The 17,516-nt window shown below is 36.5% G+C and overlaps 1 protein-coding gene across 1 annotated transcript in view; it reads left to right on the top strand.

Annotated features, from left to right (window-relative positions):
- The window catches only part of Lurap1l (leucine rich adaptor protein 1 like), a 40,732-nt gene extending 28,738 nt beyond the window's left edge, over positions 1 to 11,994 (top strand). The window contains exon 2 of the mRNA XM_005327982.5: positions 11,250 to 11,994. Within this exon, the coding sequence (XP_005328039.1) occupies positions 11,250 to 11,624 (375 nt within the window). The 3' untranslated portion in view covers positions 11,625 to 11,994. The remainder of the gene's footprint in view (positions 1 to 11,249) is intronic.
- Positions 11,995 to 17,516: the final 5,522 nt, after the last annotated feature.

A 17,516-nucleotide genomic window follows, 5' to 3' on the forward strand; every position in this document is an offset into this window, starting at 1 on the left:
CTCTATATTTATTGGGTTCTTTTGAATATGCTTTAAATAGGGTCAGGGGCCTGAAGCTCTTTCGATGTAACTCCCCAGTAGCCTTGCTGATATGGTAGTAGAATGTAGAGGAAGGACAAATACTCTATAATCCATGGGTAAGTCCAGTCTTCCAGTGAGCTGAGGTGGGTATTTCCTTCTCATAGGTTGGCTAGGCTTTAGTGACCATCCCCCATTATGTTAAGATCTAGTAAAATGATTTCCCTTAAGGACAGGCCTAGGTAAGGAGAAGAGAGTGGTCAGTGTGTATTTCAAAGCTTCCTTCCCTCTATCAGAAACAGGGTGGATAATAAGAACTTGATATGGCTCCAGGAGGTAAAACTCATGCAAGTGAGGAGGTCTACCTGAGACTGCCCGCTTAGTGTTTCTAACTCACACGTCCACACAAAGTCTCCAGCAATTCATCAATTGCAGTTTAAAGTTCCTACTGACATTGATTCTAGCTGAGCTTCTGCTTCTGGGCTTCTGTTTCCAGTAAACTATGATTCTGTGTATTGACCAGTATTCTAGGGCCATACAATTTGTCCTGTGACCTCAATACTCTGATTATCCTTAGAATAGTTATTGAATTTCCAGTTTGTTCAGCTTTCTTCTCCTTGGGAAGATGGGCATAACTACTTCTAAGCTCTTTACATGTCAGACTAGAATAACAATGAAAATAATAATCAGCTTTATCATAGTTTTTTTGTGATGATGACATTAAATTTATTACATAAATTAATATTTAAGGCATCAAGTTAAGTACATGGTTACTTGACTAATGGCAGATACTTTTATTAGTATTCTCAAAGCCATTTTTAAAAGGTGAGACTGACTAAATCACTAGACTAGAAGAAAGTCAATGTGTTGTTAAGTACTGAAATATAAAAGTTTATTTTTATTTTTTTATTGGCTGTCCTTCCGATCTCTGATCCCAGCTAGTCAGAGTTAGATCACTGCTCCCAGCGACAGAGACTCTCCCATCTGGAGAGTCCCACCCAAGATTGCCAAATGAAAATATTTAGTCAGTGTTTAGGTATCATATGAAAAACAAGAGAAAATTGACCCTCAGCTTTATGAAGTAAAGCATTTCAAATATTCACAAATTATTGTCATCAAATAAAAAGTACAATAAAATGGCAATTTTTCAGTTTTATTTTCTAGGTAAAAGAACTATGCTACAGAAAAATCTTTCCAAAGAAAATTAATTAATATATGAAAAAAAATATCTGGCTCATAAGAGACAGCTCAGTACTTATAACTCTTATCCCCCTCCTAATCTCTTCTCCTTTTGGCTCAAGTGAAGGCCAAGTTAGAATACATTTTCAAATTAAAAGGGGAATTCTGAAAAACAAGATTCCAGTTTGATAAAGTTGTCAGTATGTTCATCTCTTTGTGTCTTCTAAACTCTTCAAGTTGTATCTGAATATTATTATCTAAGCATAACTTAGTTTCTCAGTATATTTGCTACTTTTTATGACCCTCACATTATAAAGAGTTTTGTAAATGAAATCCATTGAAAGCATTACCTGTGGCACCAATTACCAAGCATATCATCTGTCATTTTCCCTTCAGTGTAAGAAACCAACTTCTTTAAGGGAGAAGAAAGGTTGTCCCATGGGAGATGCCCTGGCTGCTTTGGTGAACCTTGACTTCCCTGAACACTCATTGTTTCTGTCCGTAAATATTTAACTACTTACTCTATTCAAGACTTTTTTTTTCAAACTGCAAAGTAATGTATCAGAAGAGTAGAACTCCATCGACACAGTGGTTTAGCATCCACCATTCCAAATTATCCACTAGTAGAAAAATCTCCAAACCTTCACAAAATTTAAAATATGGCCTGTATAATATCAGCATTGGTATATTAGTTATTCATGCCATGTAATAAGTAGCCTCAAAATTAGCAACTCCAAAATCACATATGTATTATTCCCTAGTCTCTGTGAGTCAGAAGTCTGTGCACAGATTAACTTGTGTCCCTGGCTCAGGGTCTTTCACAAGACTGCCATCAAAGTGTCAGTTGGTGCCTGAAAGCCCAATTCAGGGAGGATCCACTTCATGATCACTCACGTGCTCAGTGGTAGATGCCAGGTCCTTTTCCTTGCTAGTTGTTGACCAGTGATCCCAGTTCCTTACCATGTGAATCTCACCATGGGCCAGTACACAGCATGGAGGATGGCTTCTGTCAGAAAAAGCCAGACACTGTTGTACCCCAGACAGAAGCCACAATCCAGTAATGTGTTTCATAAGTAATAACCTGTGACTTTTGTCCTATTCTGTTCTTTGGAAACAGTTAGTAGGCTCAGTCTACACACAAAGGCAGGGAACTGTGTGAGGATACAAATACCAGGAGAGGGGATAATGAAGAGATTTTTAAAGTCTGCTTACCTGATCAGTATCTATTGGGAACTTGTTAGAAATACGAAATGATGAAACTATTGAACTAAATAGAAATTTTAGCCAGATTTCTAGGTGATTTGTCTACACAACAAAGATTAGAGAGATTCCTGCTCTAAGAGCAGGGCTGTGTTGAAGAGTTTGCTTCCTCACTTAATTTAACCAAATTATTGGTAACTTTTTAATAAGTCAAAGATCTATTGTCCTTGCAATTTAGTTCTCCCCTACTCAGGAAATAGAAAAAAAAATATAAGGATACTACAGCACAACTTGGCTATGAATAGCAGATTCAAAATAGAATTGGGAGAATAAGAAATAGGGGACCTAAAAACTGTGCCAAACAACTAGTGACAGCATCAAAAAATTACGGAAACAGAAGATGCACCATCTAAAATGGGGTATTACTACCTTATTTCCCTTAAACGCATTGTTGAATAATTCTGCATTATAAAGCTTATTATTTACCATGGCACCCCATACTATCTGGATCACGGTTCTGTTTACAAACATAAAGAAGTGTACAGCATTATTTTAGAAATATATCCATCAAAAATTATCACAAAATGTAAATGCTCATCTAAGTGATTTTCAGATTTTGTAACTTGATTATTTAATTTCCCAATATATTTCATGTCTCAATGATGCAGAAATAATTTAATCTGTATTCAGTACTTGACATCTTTTATAAAAGACATTAATAATTTTACTGTATTTTGGATTTACCTCAAATTATATTCAGTTGAAGAAATAAAGTTATATTCTGGTTCTAATTATATACAGAAAAATAAAAACATTAAGGGATAAATTGAACATCTCTGATGTATCACAAGATGTGTGAGCTGTTTATTACATTTTTAGGAATTTTCTGAACTAGTTGTTAATTAGAGTCATTATTAAAACTTAAGGTACACGTATAAATCTATGAATAAATGTTACATTCAAAACAAAAGTAGTACATACTCAATATTAATAGGTTCCTAATTATTTTACTACTTTTTACTATTTCTTGAGGTTTTGTAAAGTACCTATTATATCTAAAGAGTGAAAATACTAGTGAGCATCTTTTGAAACATCAATTCCATGTTTCGTAGCATCACATCAGGACCCTTGAGATTGGCCATGATAGAAGTTTTTAGACGCCAGAAATTATAAAAGATATAAATTAGGACTTGAGTTTTATTGTGTTGATTCTAAGCTTAATAAAGTGATGGAGAAAATGTTAATATTAGAGTAAATTAAACTTGAAGAGTGTGACATGTCCCTAGTTGTTGATCTGCTAATTTTAGGGGAATGAAATATTCTCCAGGAAGTCAGAAACTGTTATCCAATTCAGTAAAGAAGTTTCTCATATCATTGATGAACTGGTAAAGTTCTGACATAATTAATCCTGAGGCTAAAACAGGTTTCTGTTTAACGGATATAATTTGCACTACGTGAGAAATAGCTTAACAGTAAATCACATATCAGATTTAATGATTAAAAAATTATTGAAAAAAGAGTTAAATTGTGACCACCATTATTTGTGAAATCCTATTTGCACTGCAATCAGAGGTTGTTATGCTCTGAAGGGTTTAGTAAGAATGAACAAAAGCATACCCTGAGAATTAATTGGTTATGTAAAATTTATAATAAAAAGTTATTTTATGTTTTATTATTTTTATAAAGTATGCTATATACCTTTTATATAGGCACAATTTATATTACATTTATAAATATGGTTAGTTTGGAACTTAAATGTTCATCAGAGGACCATGTGTTAAAAATTTGGTCCCCAGCCTGTGATTCTGTTGAGATGTGGTGGACCCCTTAAGAGGTGAGCCTAGCAATAGGAAGTTAGGTCATTGGAGTGGCCCTTGAAGGGAATATTGAGACCTTGACTCCTTCTTCTCTTCCTCTTTGCATCTCAGTGGCCTGGAAATGAACACAGTTTCTCTGCCACACTCTCCTGCTACTAGGTACTACATTACCACAGGCCCAGAGTGACTGAGGCCAAGCAACCATGGATTACAACCTCTGAAAGCACAAACCAAAATAAATCTTTACCCTGTATAAGTTGATTATATCAGGTACTTTGTCACAGTGACAGAAAGCTGACCAAGACAGTATGTAAGTGTGTATGCATACATGTATATATTTTTCCTAGGGAGCTGGTTATTGAACAATTAATTACCAGCACACCATTCTATATCCTTCCCTTACAATGTAAACATGGCTGCTACAGATCACAGAGGAGCACATTACCATGTCCTAGTCTTCTATATGAAAATACTACTTTAAGTTTTAAATTGGAAAAAAATAAATATGCAGAATATTTATTATAATTTTCTAGAGACACACTTCTCTGGTTCCGTGTGTATTAGCTTCTCTGCTATGAACTTGGGGAGTCCGTGTTTTTGTTAAATCTTCTGAGTAATCTCAGTTCAGGTGATTTGCAGTCTGTTGCCTTAGTCACAATTAAACTTTGCACATGTATTTTAAAGCACTCAGGGAAAAAACTTTTCCTTTATTACAATATAGAAAAAAGAATCAACATCACAGGACTGTAGTTATCAAACTGATCTAGAACCTGATGGAATAAGAATGAAAATCTGTGTGTGCTCCTTTAGTAACCGGAAGACTTACCAGGAGGAGTTGTACAGGCCTCATGAGCAGGCATGCTGGCAGGCATTTATGCTTAAGATTCAGAGGAATCACATGCCCTTTTTCAAATAAATCAGATAGAGCTTTCTATGTGATCAAAACAACATCCACCAGTCAGCTGTGTTGATGACAGTGTTTTTATGTGTGCAATTCAGCCTTTCGGGAAATTACTCTTCTATATGGTTTCTGGAAATGAATGAACTGCTTTAGTTATTGTTCAGTTCCACCCATAAACAACACAGATGGAAGAAGACAAGCTGACACGTATAAAAACGGAAGCCTCCATGGTCCAATTAGAAAGAAATTTTGCTGTAAATTTTGAACCAACTGAGAAAGGGAAAAAAAATGCTGAAGTAACACCCATGACTTCTATATGGCTGCAGGCTTTTCTCCTGAAGATTCCAGATGAAAAGCATTCAGTAGAAATGAACGTTGTATAGTGGCTTTTCGAAATGCAAAAAGATAATAATATCCTTGTGAGTCCTCTGAGAAAACAGCTAGAGGAGTACTTTATAAATTAATATTTATATTATTATTACCATTAATAAAGTTGCCAGAAATTTTAAGAATGGTTATGCCAAAAATCTTCTATGATCATCAAATTGAGAATGTGGTAAATTTGGAGAAGGAACAGATTTGGACAGGAGGAGTTTATGCAAGGGAACTTGCAAATAAACTGAGATAAGCTGTTGGAAAAATATTCCAGGCTCCTTTTTACAAGAGCTCTTCAAGCAATACAGATGCTTTAAGTTTTAAATGTATATAAAGTAACAGTGATTAGACAAGTTAGAAAAGAAGCATTTCCAGAATTAAACTCTTTCCCCAAAACAAATCAGAGAAAAAATGCTGATTTGTTTCTCCCAGTTAGAATCTAGGGTTAGAGTGTCACATTTAAAAGGCAAGTCTGATCTGTTTTCTTTTCTTCATGAACTTGATTATGGGCTTGAAAAAAAGAAAAAGCCTTTCTTCCTTTTAATTCACATTATAACTATCAGGACACTGGAGATTTATATCTGGATATTGTGAATTTTACAGTAGGAATGCGTAACTGGGAGATGTCTTGCTTTTATCTGTTTAGTTGACATTCATAAATAAGGGATAAAAATAGTGGGGGAGGACTTTAGGAGAGTTGTGATTACAAAGTGCTATCCAAGCTTCCCATATGACAAGACAGAATGAAAACCATCCCTCTATGGAAGATTCACTCAGCAGCTCATGTGTACACTTCAGTTAATTTATGGACATATTAAACATGATATGCATGTTTGTCTTGGAACACAAACATGACTTTTACTGAAGCCTAAATGGTAAGAGCACATATTATTATTAAAATTACCACATGTTTCTGATAAGGTGGATAAAATGCAAAAAAGAGCTCAAACTTCTGGTGTTTTATCAGCAGAATCTTTTGTTGAATCTATTGACCAGCAAAATTGATTTTTCTGTCTCTTCTATAGTCTACATAACTTTTGTAGCTGAAACAATTTAGTAATTAAACAGCCCCAGGAAAAAACAAGAATCAAATGTCAGAATGGGTGGAAATCCTGGGATTATCTCATCTGCAGAACCTCTTTATCAAATAACAGCTGAAATGCAACCTCAGTATGAAATGCAGACAGTAATATAAGAGAACTCCTAAGTTGAATTCAGCCTTAATTGGGAAACATTTGTCTTTGCTCGTAGAACTGGCTTACCATCCACCTTTTATTGAACCCCGTGGCTCATTGGAGCTCAGAATAAAACCATGATTTTTCCTCATGTGTTAGGAAACTGAACTTCTCTACCCTGAGCCACTTTGCCCAAAGGTCACAGGTAGATCACATCAGAGGTGAATTGGAGTCTTGTACCACATTTCTCATACAATACCACAAAAGAAGTGAACTTAATAGCAGTTTCTTGATTAGTTGAAAGTTTGACCACATTCTTTCTTGGATTTCATTATGCCAATTCATAACCTTTGCATTCTGTCAGTATTAAAAATGGTAATTTGAAAGAAAACAGATCTAGAAAAGTTTACTAATAGGAATATTTGATTTTTCAAGATCTTTTATTTCAAATTCTACCATAGACTCAGTTCATCACTTATCCAAAAATTACATGAAGTTTTAGAATTCTCCCTAAAATACAAACAGCTATTATTCCACAATCTTAAAGCATGAGAAACTTAGGATAAAGAAGAACTACTCTGCAGAAACTGTAAGGACTAGAGATGGGGAGGGGAATCCAAATACTTTTTTTTGGGGGGGAGCTCTGTTTGCATGTTCCCTTTGTTCCATTCATTTCACCAGATGTTTACAGAACACCTGTGCTGTGCTCAGTTATCACCTCTAAGCAAACAGAATAATGTTTGGAGTGTGACTCACACCTTGAAGTCCACTTCCTTTTAGAAAAATTATCTTGTATTCTGTAAATTTTAGCAAGGAAGAATCTTACTGCAGTTATTCAATGCCTAAAATTTGAAATGAATAGAAATAAAACCATATACTGGGGACACTTCAATATTGAAATGTTCTTTCTGAATTACCACTTTCCTTCCTCTTCAGTCACATATCACTGACCCACAGCAAAACTCCAGGTTCCCATCAGTTGTTTCAATCTGGATCAAAGCTGGTTGTTTGGTGGCTGGACAGATCCTGATAGAGTACCTACTATGTGTCAGGCACTCTTTCAGTCTTGGCTCAGAGTTACAAGAAGGATGGACCAAGTATTCCACAACTCCTCCATGTTTATGGGGGTGGGCAGAGAAAAAAACACACGAAAAGCAGGATGATTTTAATTAGTCATAAACATTATGAAGGAAACAAAAGACCTACAGAAATATAAAAATAGGCATGAGGACTGGACACCATGATTGATCAGGAGAACAGGTTCTCCAAGGAGGTAGCATTTAAGCTCAGATCCTGAAGAGGGCTCCAACTCTCAATATTCTCAGAGTAAAGTCATGAGACCCCAGCTGAAAGAACCACCAGGATTTGTGCTGCCAGGGCAAGGCTACCCTGTTCTTAATTGATGGCCAGACTTCCTAAAGACTGAAACGAGTAACACTGAGGAAACGTGGGACAGCTACTGGAGACAGAAGCAACATTGTGATTTAGTTCTTGGGTGGATTGCTCATGCTTTCATCAGTAGCATAACCACACCTTAGTTCTTGGAGAATGCAGAGCGTGAGCCAGGGCACTCTGAGCCTGCAGCTCCAATACCAGACCAGCAGCCAGGCGTGTGAACCAGCACACCCAGCGCTCCCACACAGCGAAGCTGTTTACTCTTCTCAGAGGACACAGGGTTAGACACAGTTAAATCCATAATCATTATCAGCCAGATCAACTCGTTCTAACCGACCTACTTTCGTCATATTTTTCCCCAACAATAGTTCAACGGCCTGTGAATGTTTTGCCTTCAGAAGCAAAAGATTTTCTTATTTAAATAGATCATTTCATGGTCAAAGGAAGCTTTTGTTGCTTCATAGCCTTACTCCCCTTTTATTCGTATCGCTCGATAAAAGTTTTAAAAAGTTATTTGATGCAGCCACTGTGTAAGTAAAACAAAAATTGCTGACAGAAAATTCATTCTAAGTACATATTAACCCCAACAGTGACATGGTTTCCGGGAACATATATTTGTGACTATATTAAGAGATGAACTTTCACAGATGCTAAAATTTTGACTATTTCTCAAAAATCAGTCAGTGCTTTGAAGAGACCTTAGATATAGTTTCAGGCTGGGCATGGTGACTCACGCCTGTAACCCAGTGACACTAGAACTAAGGAAAAGGATCACAAGTTTGAGGCCATCCTCAGCAACTTAACAAGATCCTTAGCAACTTAACGAGATGGTGTCTCAAAATGAAAAATATAAAAAGGGCCGGGGATGTAGTTCAGTACTAAAGTACCCTTGAGTTCAATCTCCAGTACTACTACTACTACTGCTAATAATAATAATAATAATAATAATGATACAGAGTTTCATGTAAGACATGGCTTCTTTTCTTTGGGGAAAGTCTAAAAGGAACAGTAATTATTACCACTATAAGATTGTATAAAATAAAGCTCATTTTAACTTATAAACCAAACAGACTATAGAGATAAAATGGGCCAGCAGGACAGGCTAGAGTCAGCAAGGAGTGCTTGACAGAAGAAACAGAACTAGAAAGAGTGAAAGTGAAGTACTTTAAGTGAGGGGAAGATCAGGGCACATCCCCAAAGCAGAACTTGGGCTGAAACACTTCCATGAACAGGGTGGAGATGTGAATATATGCAGCTTTGGTCCATTTGGGAAGCTATTTGGAAATGGTCAGATTGATATTGCACCATGCCTACGATGGGCACAGCAAGGTGCATCAAGTACAGATGCCTGCTAAAAGATTTTGTAAGAGTTTAACTGATATTGATCTTTCTGCACTTCTCAATGTACCCAGGCACATTGTTGGTCATTTGTAAATATTTGTAATATTTCTAACTTGAATGATGTCACAATGACTCATGGAGTATGTGAGTGAATTTGAGCATAAAGACTGCCAAAACCTCCTTCTCCAATATAAAGTTATTGCAAGGTCATTGAGACACCATCAAAAACAAAGGAACATCAAGATTTACTAAGTTCACAACCTTCACTTCATGAACATTTCAGAGAGAAATAAATTTCCCTGTACTCTATCTAGTCAATTTATTCTTGATGCTTTTCTCAGAGAAGATGAAGAATTCATTAGTCAATTTCATATCCCAACAAATTTATTTTTTTCTTAATGTGTACTTTTTTCATCTTGAATTTCTACTTGCACTTTTGTGTCTCTAAAACCTATAACCTTACATCTATTGAAGACATGAGTGTAAGTTGCATCTCTACTGAGGTTTGTTTGTCATGTTCATAGAAGCCAAAGTTCACCTTCAGTTATGGATTAACTCTTCACCAGGAAATATTTTTATATGAATACATATCTTGGAATACAATGAACTCCTTTTTCTCTTCTGGCTTGAGTCATTCAAGAATGAGTGCCTTTGATAATTCTAGAAACCCACAAATCTGAGTTAGTCTTGGATTGTAAAGAGAGAATTGGCCTGGCCCAGCCTTTTGGGCTAATACCACAAGTAAAATAACAAAAAATCCATGTTCAAACCATAATGAATATGAGTGGAACTTCTAGTGGCCAACCAAGACCAGGCACACAGATCTTTAGAGGATCCACTTCTATCCAGTTCCAACAGGAACAGGGGCAATCATGAGAGTTCTCTTCCCTAAGCTACTACGTAGTTGATGTTATAAAGGGTTCTCATTAAATTCTGGGGCATACGAAAACATCCTGCTTTATGGCTGTGGAAACAGATTTCTCTGAAATATCTTAGAATTGGCAAAAGGACTACACACTTAGATGGCTCTTAAGGGAGTCCCAGGACATTTTTATATCCCAATTTTGATTAGAGTGTCCCTGACATATCTAAAACAAATACTTAGATCTCCAAACATATTTGTAGCCTTCATCTTGTAAATTGTGTCATTCTAGTGCAGCAGCACCCTTTTCAATTCAGAGAATAGTAGGTCAATTTGGTTCTTGTTAATAGTAAGAGTAATAGTCCATATTGTTTGTGCCAATGTAATCATGAGGAGTATAGCCTTTCCTGTACTCTTAACCCCTTTTTGTAGATTTCAATTTCTTCATCTGTAAAATAAGAATAAAAATAATAAGGCTGTTGTACAGTGTTATTAGATTTTGCTAATTAAAGTTGAATTTTTTATAATGATGCCTAGCATGGTATAACTCAATAAGTAGAAGTCCCATCATGCTGATGAGATGTATTAATTTCTATATCTTCCCCCTTTCCCTACCCTTTAGTGTGGATATACATTCCCATGTAAACTTGGATAAACTATTAACCTGACAAGAGAGAATACATCTCTCAGCGGAGACTTTCACATTCAATATACTATTTTCTGGTAGCTTGGTTAGGGTCAGGGATGCAGAGGGAATTTTATGGACCCTTTTGGACTCTGATGCATCTGGCAGGAAGCGAGTTCTTTGATTATGACTCCTGCCGATGGTCAGCAATTTCCAAAGAGATCCTGAGATCAAGTATACTTGTATTTTATTCTGTGGATTTAAAATCGTAGACGGTAGCAGACAGTATCCACATGAATTTGGAGTTTGTTAAGAATGTAGAATAACTGGCATGTCTTTCCTGTCTCCCTCTTCCACATAGGTTAACCTCAGAGCCACAGATGTCAGACTTATGCGCCAGTTGCTCCTCATCAATGAGAGCATCGAGTCTATCAAGTGGATGATGGAGGAGAAAGCCACCATCACTAGCCGAGGCAGCAGTCTCAGTGGCAGTCTGTGCAGCCTGTTGGAGAGCCAGAGCACCTCATTACGCGGCAGCTACAACAGCCTGCAGGATGGCAGTGATGGGCTAGATGGCATCTCTGTGGGAAGCTACCTGGACACTTTGGCTGATGATGTCCCAGGCCATCAGACCCCTTCAGACTTGGACCAGTTCAGTGACGGCTCCATCATAGAGGACTCACAAGCCCTGCACAAGCCTCCTAAATTGGATTCTGACTACTACTGCTTTGGCTAATGACCCAGTTTTTTGCATGGGACTGGTGTGCAATTAACTTGTATGTATCCTTCTTCTCCGCTGCTATATTTTTGGTGTGATTTTGTAAAATAAGACAACCTTTTAAAAGAAGCTTATTTTTAAACTGCTTAATGACATTTCTGTTGCTCCTAATATTTCTCATCTAGACTGATTTATTTTTCTCTGTTACATCTCTATTTTTATTTATTAAAATGATTTTCCTCCCTTCTTTTAGAGTAGCACAAACAAAGTAGGGGGGAAAGAATAAGCAATAATTATGTTTTTGCTTTTGTTTTCAGAGCAAGGGGTCAGGGATTACAAGGAAAACTTTGCTAAATTTTACAATAAACCAAAGTATGAAAACTGTTAATTTTGTTGCTGTGTCCTTAAATGATTCAAGATTTTTATCTTCCAAAAGATACTGAGATCTATTACTGTTTTTAGATTAGGTTGCACAAACTCCTTGAACAAAATCAAGGGTGCCAATTATGGTACACTTTTACATGCCATCATTGGAAAGCCCCCAAGTGTATGCAACCTGATCACTTCACCCTTTTGTTGATACTACACATTAGGATTTTGTAATCAGTCATTTTAACTCATATATTAGACATATCTGTCTGACAATATGTATTAGTACTTCAAATTTTGAGGAATATTGAGATCAGGTATGATGGTGATTAAAGGCAAATATGCCCTACATTTAAATTTGAGATTTTGTTGGTGTTTTCTTATAAGCACTTTGCAATTCTACTGGGATGTCTAAACATATATGTGTATCTACAGATGGATAGATAGACAGCCATACAGGTAACAGATATCATAGGAAATCAGCATCTTTATCCACTTATGAAGTCCACTTATGGTATTTTTTCATCCTGGGAAGGATAAATAGTCTTTTAATTTTCTGAAATGATACTGGAAATATTATAACTTATGCAGTGAGTGAAAATTTTAATTTTGATATTTTCAGTCCTCTACAAATTTTTATCTAGATGATTCCTAGTGAGACAATTTAATTAAAATTTCAAGCTATTCTTTGTTATGATTTACAATATGAATCAAAAAAGTTTTCTCACTTGTAAATGAGAAGTTTCCTTTTATTCTATACTCATTGCACACCTGGAAACTGATCATTTGTTTCCAAGACATATATTATTCAATTTACATTTAAAACCTATCAGTGCACATATTTTTCATTAGTTTTTTCCATAAATTCTTAGGTATAATCCTCATCACTATAACCCCATAATGTCAGGATTGTCACTGTTATAAGTTTAAGGAAACTGTGGCACAGAGAATGTGAGTCACTGCATTAAATCTTCCACTAAATGTCCAAAATAGAATTTGAACTTGGCTCTGTTGTATTCCTATCACTGATACTCAATAACCTCTTTGCTTATTGATTTAAAATAATAAATGTGAGAAAGCAAATTTAAACCCATGATAAAAAAGTGTAGCAAACTATTTTCTGGTAGTATCCATGTTTTCCCATACTGAATCTACCAAGCTCTTTCTTGAAATCACCTGTATCAAATCAGTGTTATACCTAGTGATGACTCAGGGAGGGAGCCACACAACAATGGTTTCTAATATAATCCTTTCTCTCTGTGTACTTTTATTTTCAACTCAGTAAAGGGTGGTTGGCTGGTTATTTGTTTGATTTTAATCTGGAATCAAACCAAGAAGTTTTTAGCACAGATTGTTTATCATATTAAAATTCAAGAGCACACATTGTGACCCAACAGAAAAAACAACCTCAGAACCAAGACCAATGAATTTCAAACAGAAGGTAGTAAAATATGTAACCATATGTCTACAGCACAGCAAAAAAAAAAAAAAAAAGCCTTCACAAGAGGAAAGTGAGCAGACAGCAACGCAAGAGGAAAAAAGAGCGAATTCTAACCTCTTTAAGGCTCAAAATTTGCCTACAAGAAGCTATGTATGTAAAAGACAATTTCTGCTCAGATCATAGATTCAGATTGTGAAATCAGTATGAAGATTTTTTAAAATATATTTTCTTTTCCAACCAGCTTCCCTGATATTTGTCCATACCTTCTATAAATTGACCTTGTATAGAATAGAAACTTTAAAAAATTATGAGTATTATGTAGAAGAAATGTATAGAATAGTTTTCAGTTAGAAAATATATTTTAAGAAAACTATAATGGACATTGGCAGAATATCTGAGAATAATTTTTGGCTCCATTAATAGTAAGAGTTTTAACATTTATATGCTTTATATTTATTCCAACTTGTATCACAAGAGATAGCAAATATTGATTGTATATACCAATAATGTTTTCATAGTTGATTTCACTAAGAGGAGGAGAATATGGTAATAAACAAGATTAATTACTAACATATTAATTGGTCTGAAGACAATGAATGCAAAGAAGTGCCTCAATTAAAATTGAAACTGAAGTTTAAAACTCAAGAATCCCTACAACTAATCTTGTACCTGAAGCACTTCATGTTTCATCTCTGTCAGCCCTATCAGGAAACAAGATAAAAAGTTAAAGCAAAGGTGTTGTGCAAACTCTTCTGCCTGCAATGAGTTATGTCTTTCCATAGAAAATGGAATGTGCCTGAGTTACATTAATCTATTTTATGGAGTTGTTAGTCTCCTATTGCAATGAAAATAATTGAATGTAAGGAATTCAGACAACTTAAAGCTAATACATTTCTCTTTGGCATTTTGCAAATTAAGGAGCTCTAGATCACCAACCACCTTAGAAGCCTTCACTTCAAGGAAATCATCCTGTTTATCCTACCAGTCAGACTCAAATTACAAAGTACAAATTTTTAAGCATTAGTCAAGTTTAGAAATGCAATGAAGAGTCAGCAAGGGCTGTTGGATACATGATAAAGGCACTTGGGTCACCATGAAGAATTTTAGGCATTTGCTTCCCCAACATATCAAAACACAATCAAACCACCTCCAAGATGCCAAAACAAATGGTTATTTCAAGATCCTCATCTTACTAACATCTCAGCAGCAGTTTGGCACATTGGATGGTGTCTTTTTGGAAGAATGTCTCCACTTGGCTTCCAGTGACATCATTTCCTCTTGGATTCCCTCATTGCCCACTGCCTGCTTGCTCACAGATTCCTTTTCTGTTTCTCTTCTTCATTTTCCCGACCTCCATAAAGCAAGAGTGTTCCAGAGCTAAATACTCTTCCAAAACTGTTTCCCCAAAACCAAGGAATTCACCTAATTACGGAGTTCTAAATGATGTCTATATGCTGAGATTTCTGAATGTTTATCTCGCGTCCAGTCTCCCTTCTTAACTTCAGTCTCCCATGTCTACCTTTCTTCAGAGCATCTCTACTTGACATCTGATAAGCACCTCACTCTAAACATTTCCAAAACTGTGAGAAATCTTACCCAGTTTTGTTAAGTGATGACTACTCTCATCAAATTCTCAGCCTGTTTTATTCAGCTTTCATTGCTGTGACCAAAATACCAGACAAGAAAAACATAGAGAAGGAAAAGTTTATTTTAGCTCATGGTTTCAGATTCAGTCTGTGCTCAGCTCACTCCATAGCTCTGGGCCCAAGATGAGGCAGAACATCATGGTGGAATTGCTTAAAAAAAAAAAGAAGCAGCAGCAGCTCAGGACATGGCAATCAGGAAGGGGGGGGGGGAAGAGAGAGAGAGAGAGAGAGAGAGAGAGAGAGAGAGAGAGAGAGAGAGAGAGAGAGAGAGATCACTCCACTCACCAAGAACAAAATATAAACCCCAAAATCATACCCCCAGTGACCTTCTTCCTGCAGCCACACCTTACCTATCTACAGTTACCCAGCCCGTTAAGCCATATCAATGGATTAATCCACTTATTGGGTTACAATTTTAATAATCTAATCAATTTATCTCTGAATGTTCTTGCATTGTCTCACATGTGAGCTTTTGAGGGACATCACATACCAAAACCATAACACAACCCAAATCCTTAAAGTCGCTCTTATTCTCTTTCCTTCAAACAATATCCAACACTATTTTCTCCACTTCAGATGTAGATTGGGATTACAACAAATTCTCACCACAACCTCTACTGTCACTCTAACACATCTCCCTGGGACTACTGCAATAGCCCTATCTTGTTTCTTTGCATTCATCCTGATCACTGCCAGTGCTTAACACAACAGAGTGATTTTACAAGATACAACTCATATTTTGCCAGCCTCTATCTCAAGCCTGTAATGGATTTCCATCTCTCTTGGAGTCTAATCCAATTTTTTACTGTGGACTACGAAATCCTGGGCCCTCTGGCATCCTTGTGCCTATCTGGTCTCATCTGGTATCATCCCTCTCTTTTTTTTTTTTTTGTGAAGCCTCATTTGCATCCCTGTTATTTCTTAAAAATCTCAAAATCCTGTCCAGTATTTACAAGCATGGCAGTTCATGCTTGTAATTTCAGGGTGCTGAGGCAGTAGGATCACAAATCTGAGGGCAGCCTGGGAAACTTAGTAAGATCAGTCTCAAAAAAAATCAGTAAATAAATTAAAAAGCCTAGGGATATAACTCAGTGGACAAGTGCCCCTAGGCAAAATCCCCAGTAATACAAACAAAAAGCCTCTTCAAAATGCCTATTCCAACCTCAGAATGTTTGCACTTCTCATTTCTTCTTTCTGAAATGTTCTTCTGCTCCTTGTTGGTAAACCTTGATTCACAGTCCTTTGTGATCTGCAGTCAAATGGCAGCTTGCCTGAGAAGACTTCTTCCATAATAAGCTGACTGACACTCCTTGTGCTCTTTACTATGGTTTACTTTTCCTCATAACCCTTCCTGTCATTATGGTATATCGTGTGTGTGCTCTTTGCTTCTCTACACTAGGATGCAATGAAAATAAGTTAATTCTGCTCACTTCCACATGTCCCATAGCCTAAAATAACATCTGTCACACAGTAGGTACCAGATAAATATTTTTTAACTGTAGCAATTTTTGAACATTTGCTGAGTATCTTCTAGGCACATTTGACTGTGGCAGGTTGTGGTGATGCAGAGGTGAGGAAGATATAAATCCCATCTTCAAGGAGCTCATTTGTTCAGTGGGTTTCTCTGGTAGGAAGAATATGTTCCTCACTTCCACCCTGGAGCTACCCATGTCCTAATCAGTGACCCTGTGAATATATTACCCTGCATGGCAAAAGGGACTTTGAAGATGTGATTAATGATTTTGGAATAAAGACCCTGGTTTATCTGAGTGAGGGTTATAACTGAGAGGAAAGACTGTCAGAGAGAGAGAGAGAGAGAGATAGAGATAGAGATAGAGATAGAGAGAGAGAGAGAGAGAGAGAGAGAGAGAGAGAGAGGGAGGGAGGTGTTGAAAATGTTCTAGTTAGCTCTTCTGCCACTGTCTCCAAAAGACTTGATAAGATCCATTTTAAAGGAGGAATAGTTTATTTGTTGCTCACAGTTTCAGAGGTCTCAGTGCATAGATGGCTGACACCATTGCTGTGGGCCCAAGGTGAGGCAGAACATCAAAGCAGAATGATGTGACAAAGGAAAGCAACTCAGGATATGACAATCAGAAATCAGAAAGAGCTCTGCTCACAAAAAGATTTTGTATATATATGTGTGTATATTATATACAAATTATAAACATATTTTGTTTATAATTTGTATATAAGGCACAACCTGAGTGACCTACCTCCTCCTGCTCATAGTTACCACCACCCAGTTGTTCTATTCAAATGAATGAATGCACTGACTAGATTAAGGTTTTCATAACCCAATCATTTTATTTCACCTCAAAACATTCTCTCATTGTCTCACACATGAGCTTGTGGGAGACCCCTTATATCTAAACCATAACAAATGCTATACTGCTGGCTGTGAGGCCAGAAGAGGCCATGAACCGAGGAAAGCACAGCAGGGTACAAATTCTA

This window comes from Ictidomys tridecemlineatus, chromosome 4, assembly GCF_052094955.1.
Source record: "Ictidomys tridecemlineatus isolate mIctTri1 chromosome 4, mIctTri1.hap1, whole genome shotgun sequence".
NCBI lineage: Eukaryota > Metazoa > Chordata > Mammalia > Rodentia > Sciuridae > Ictidomys > Ictidomys tridecemlineatus.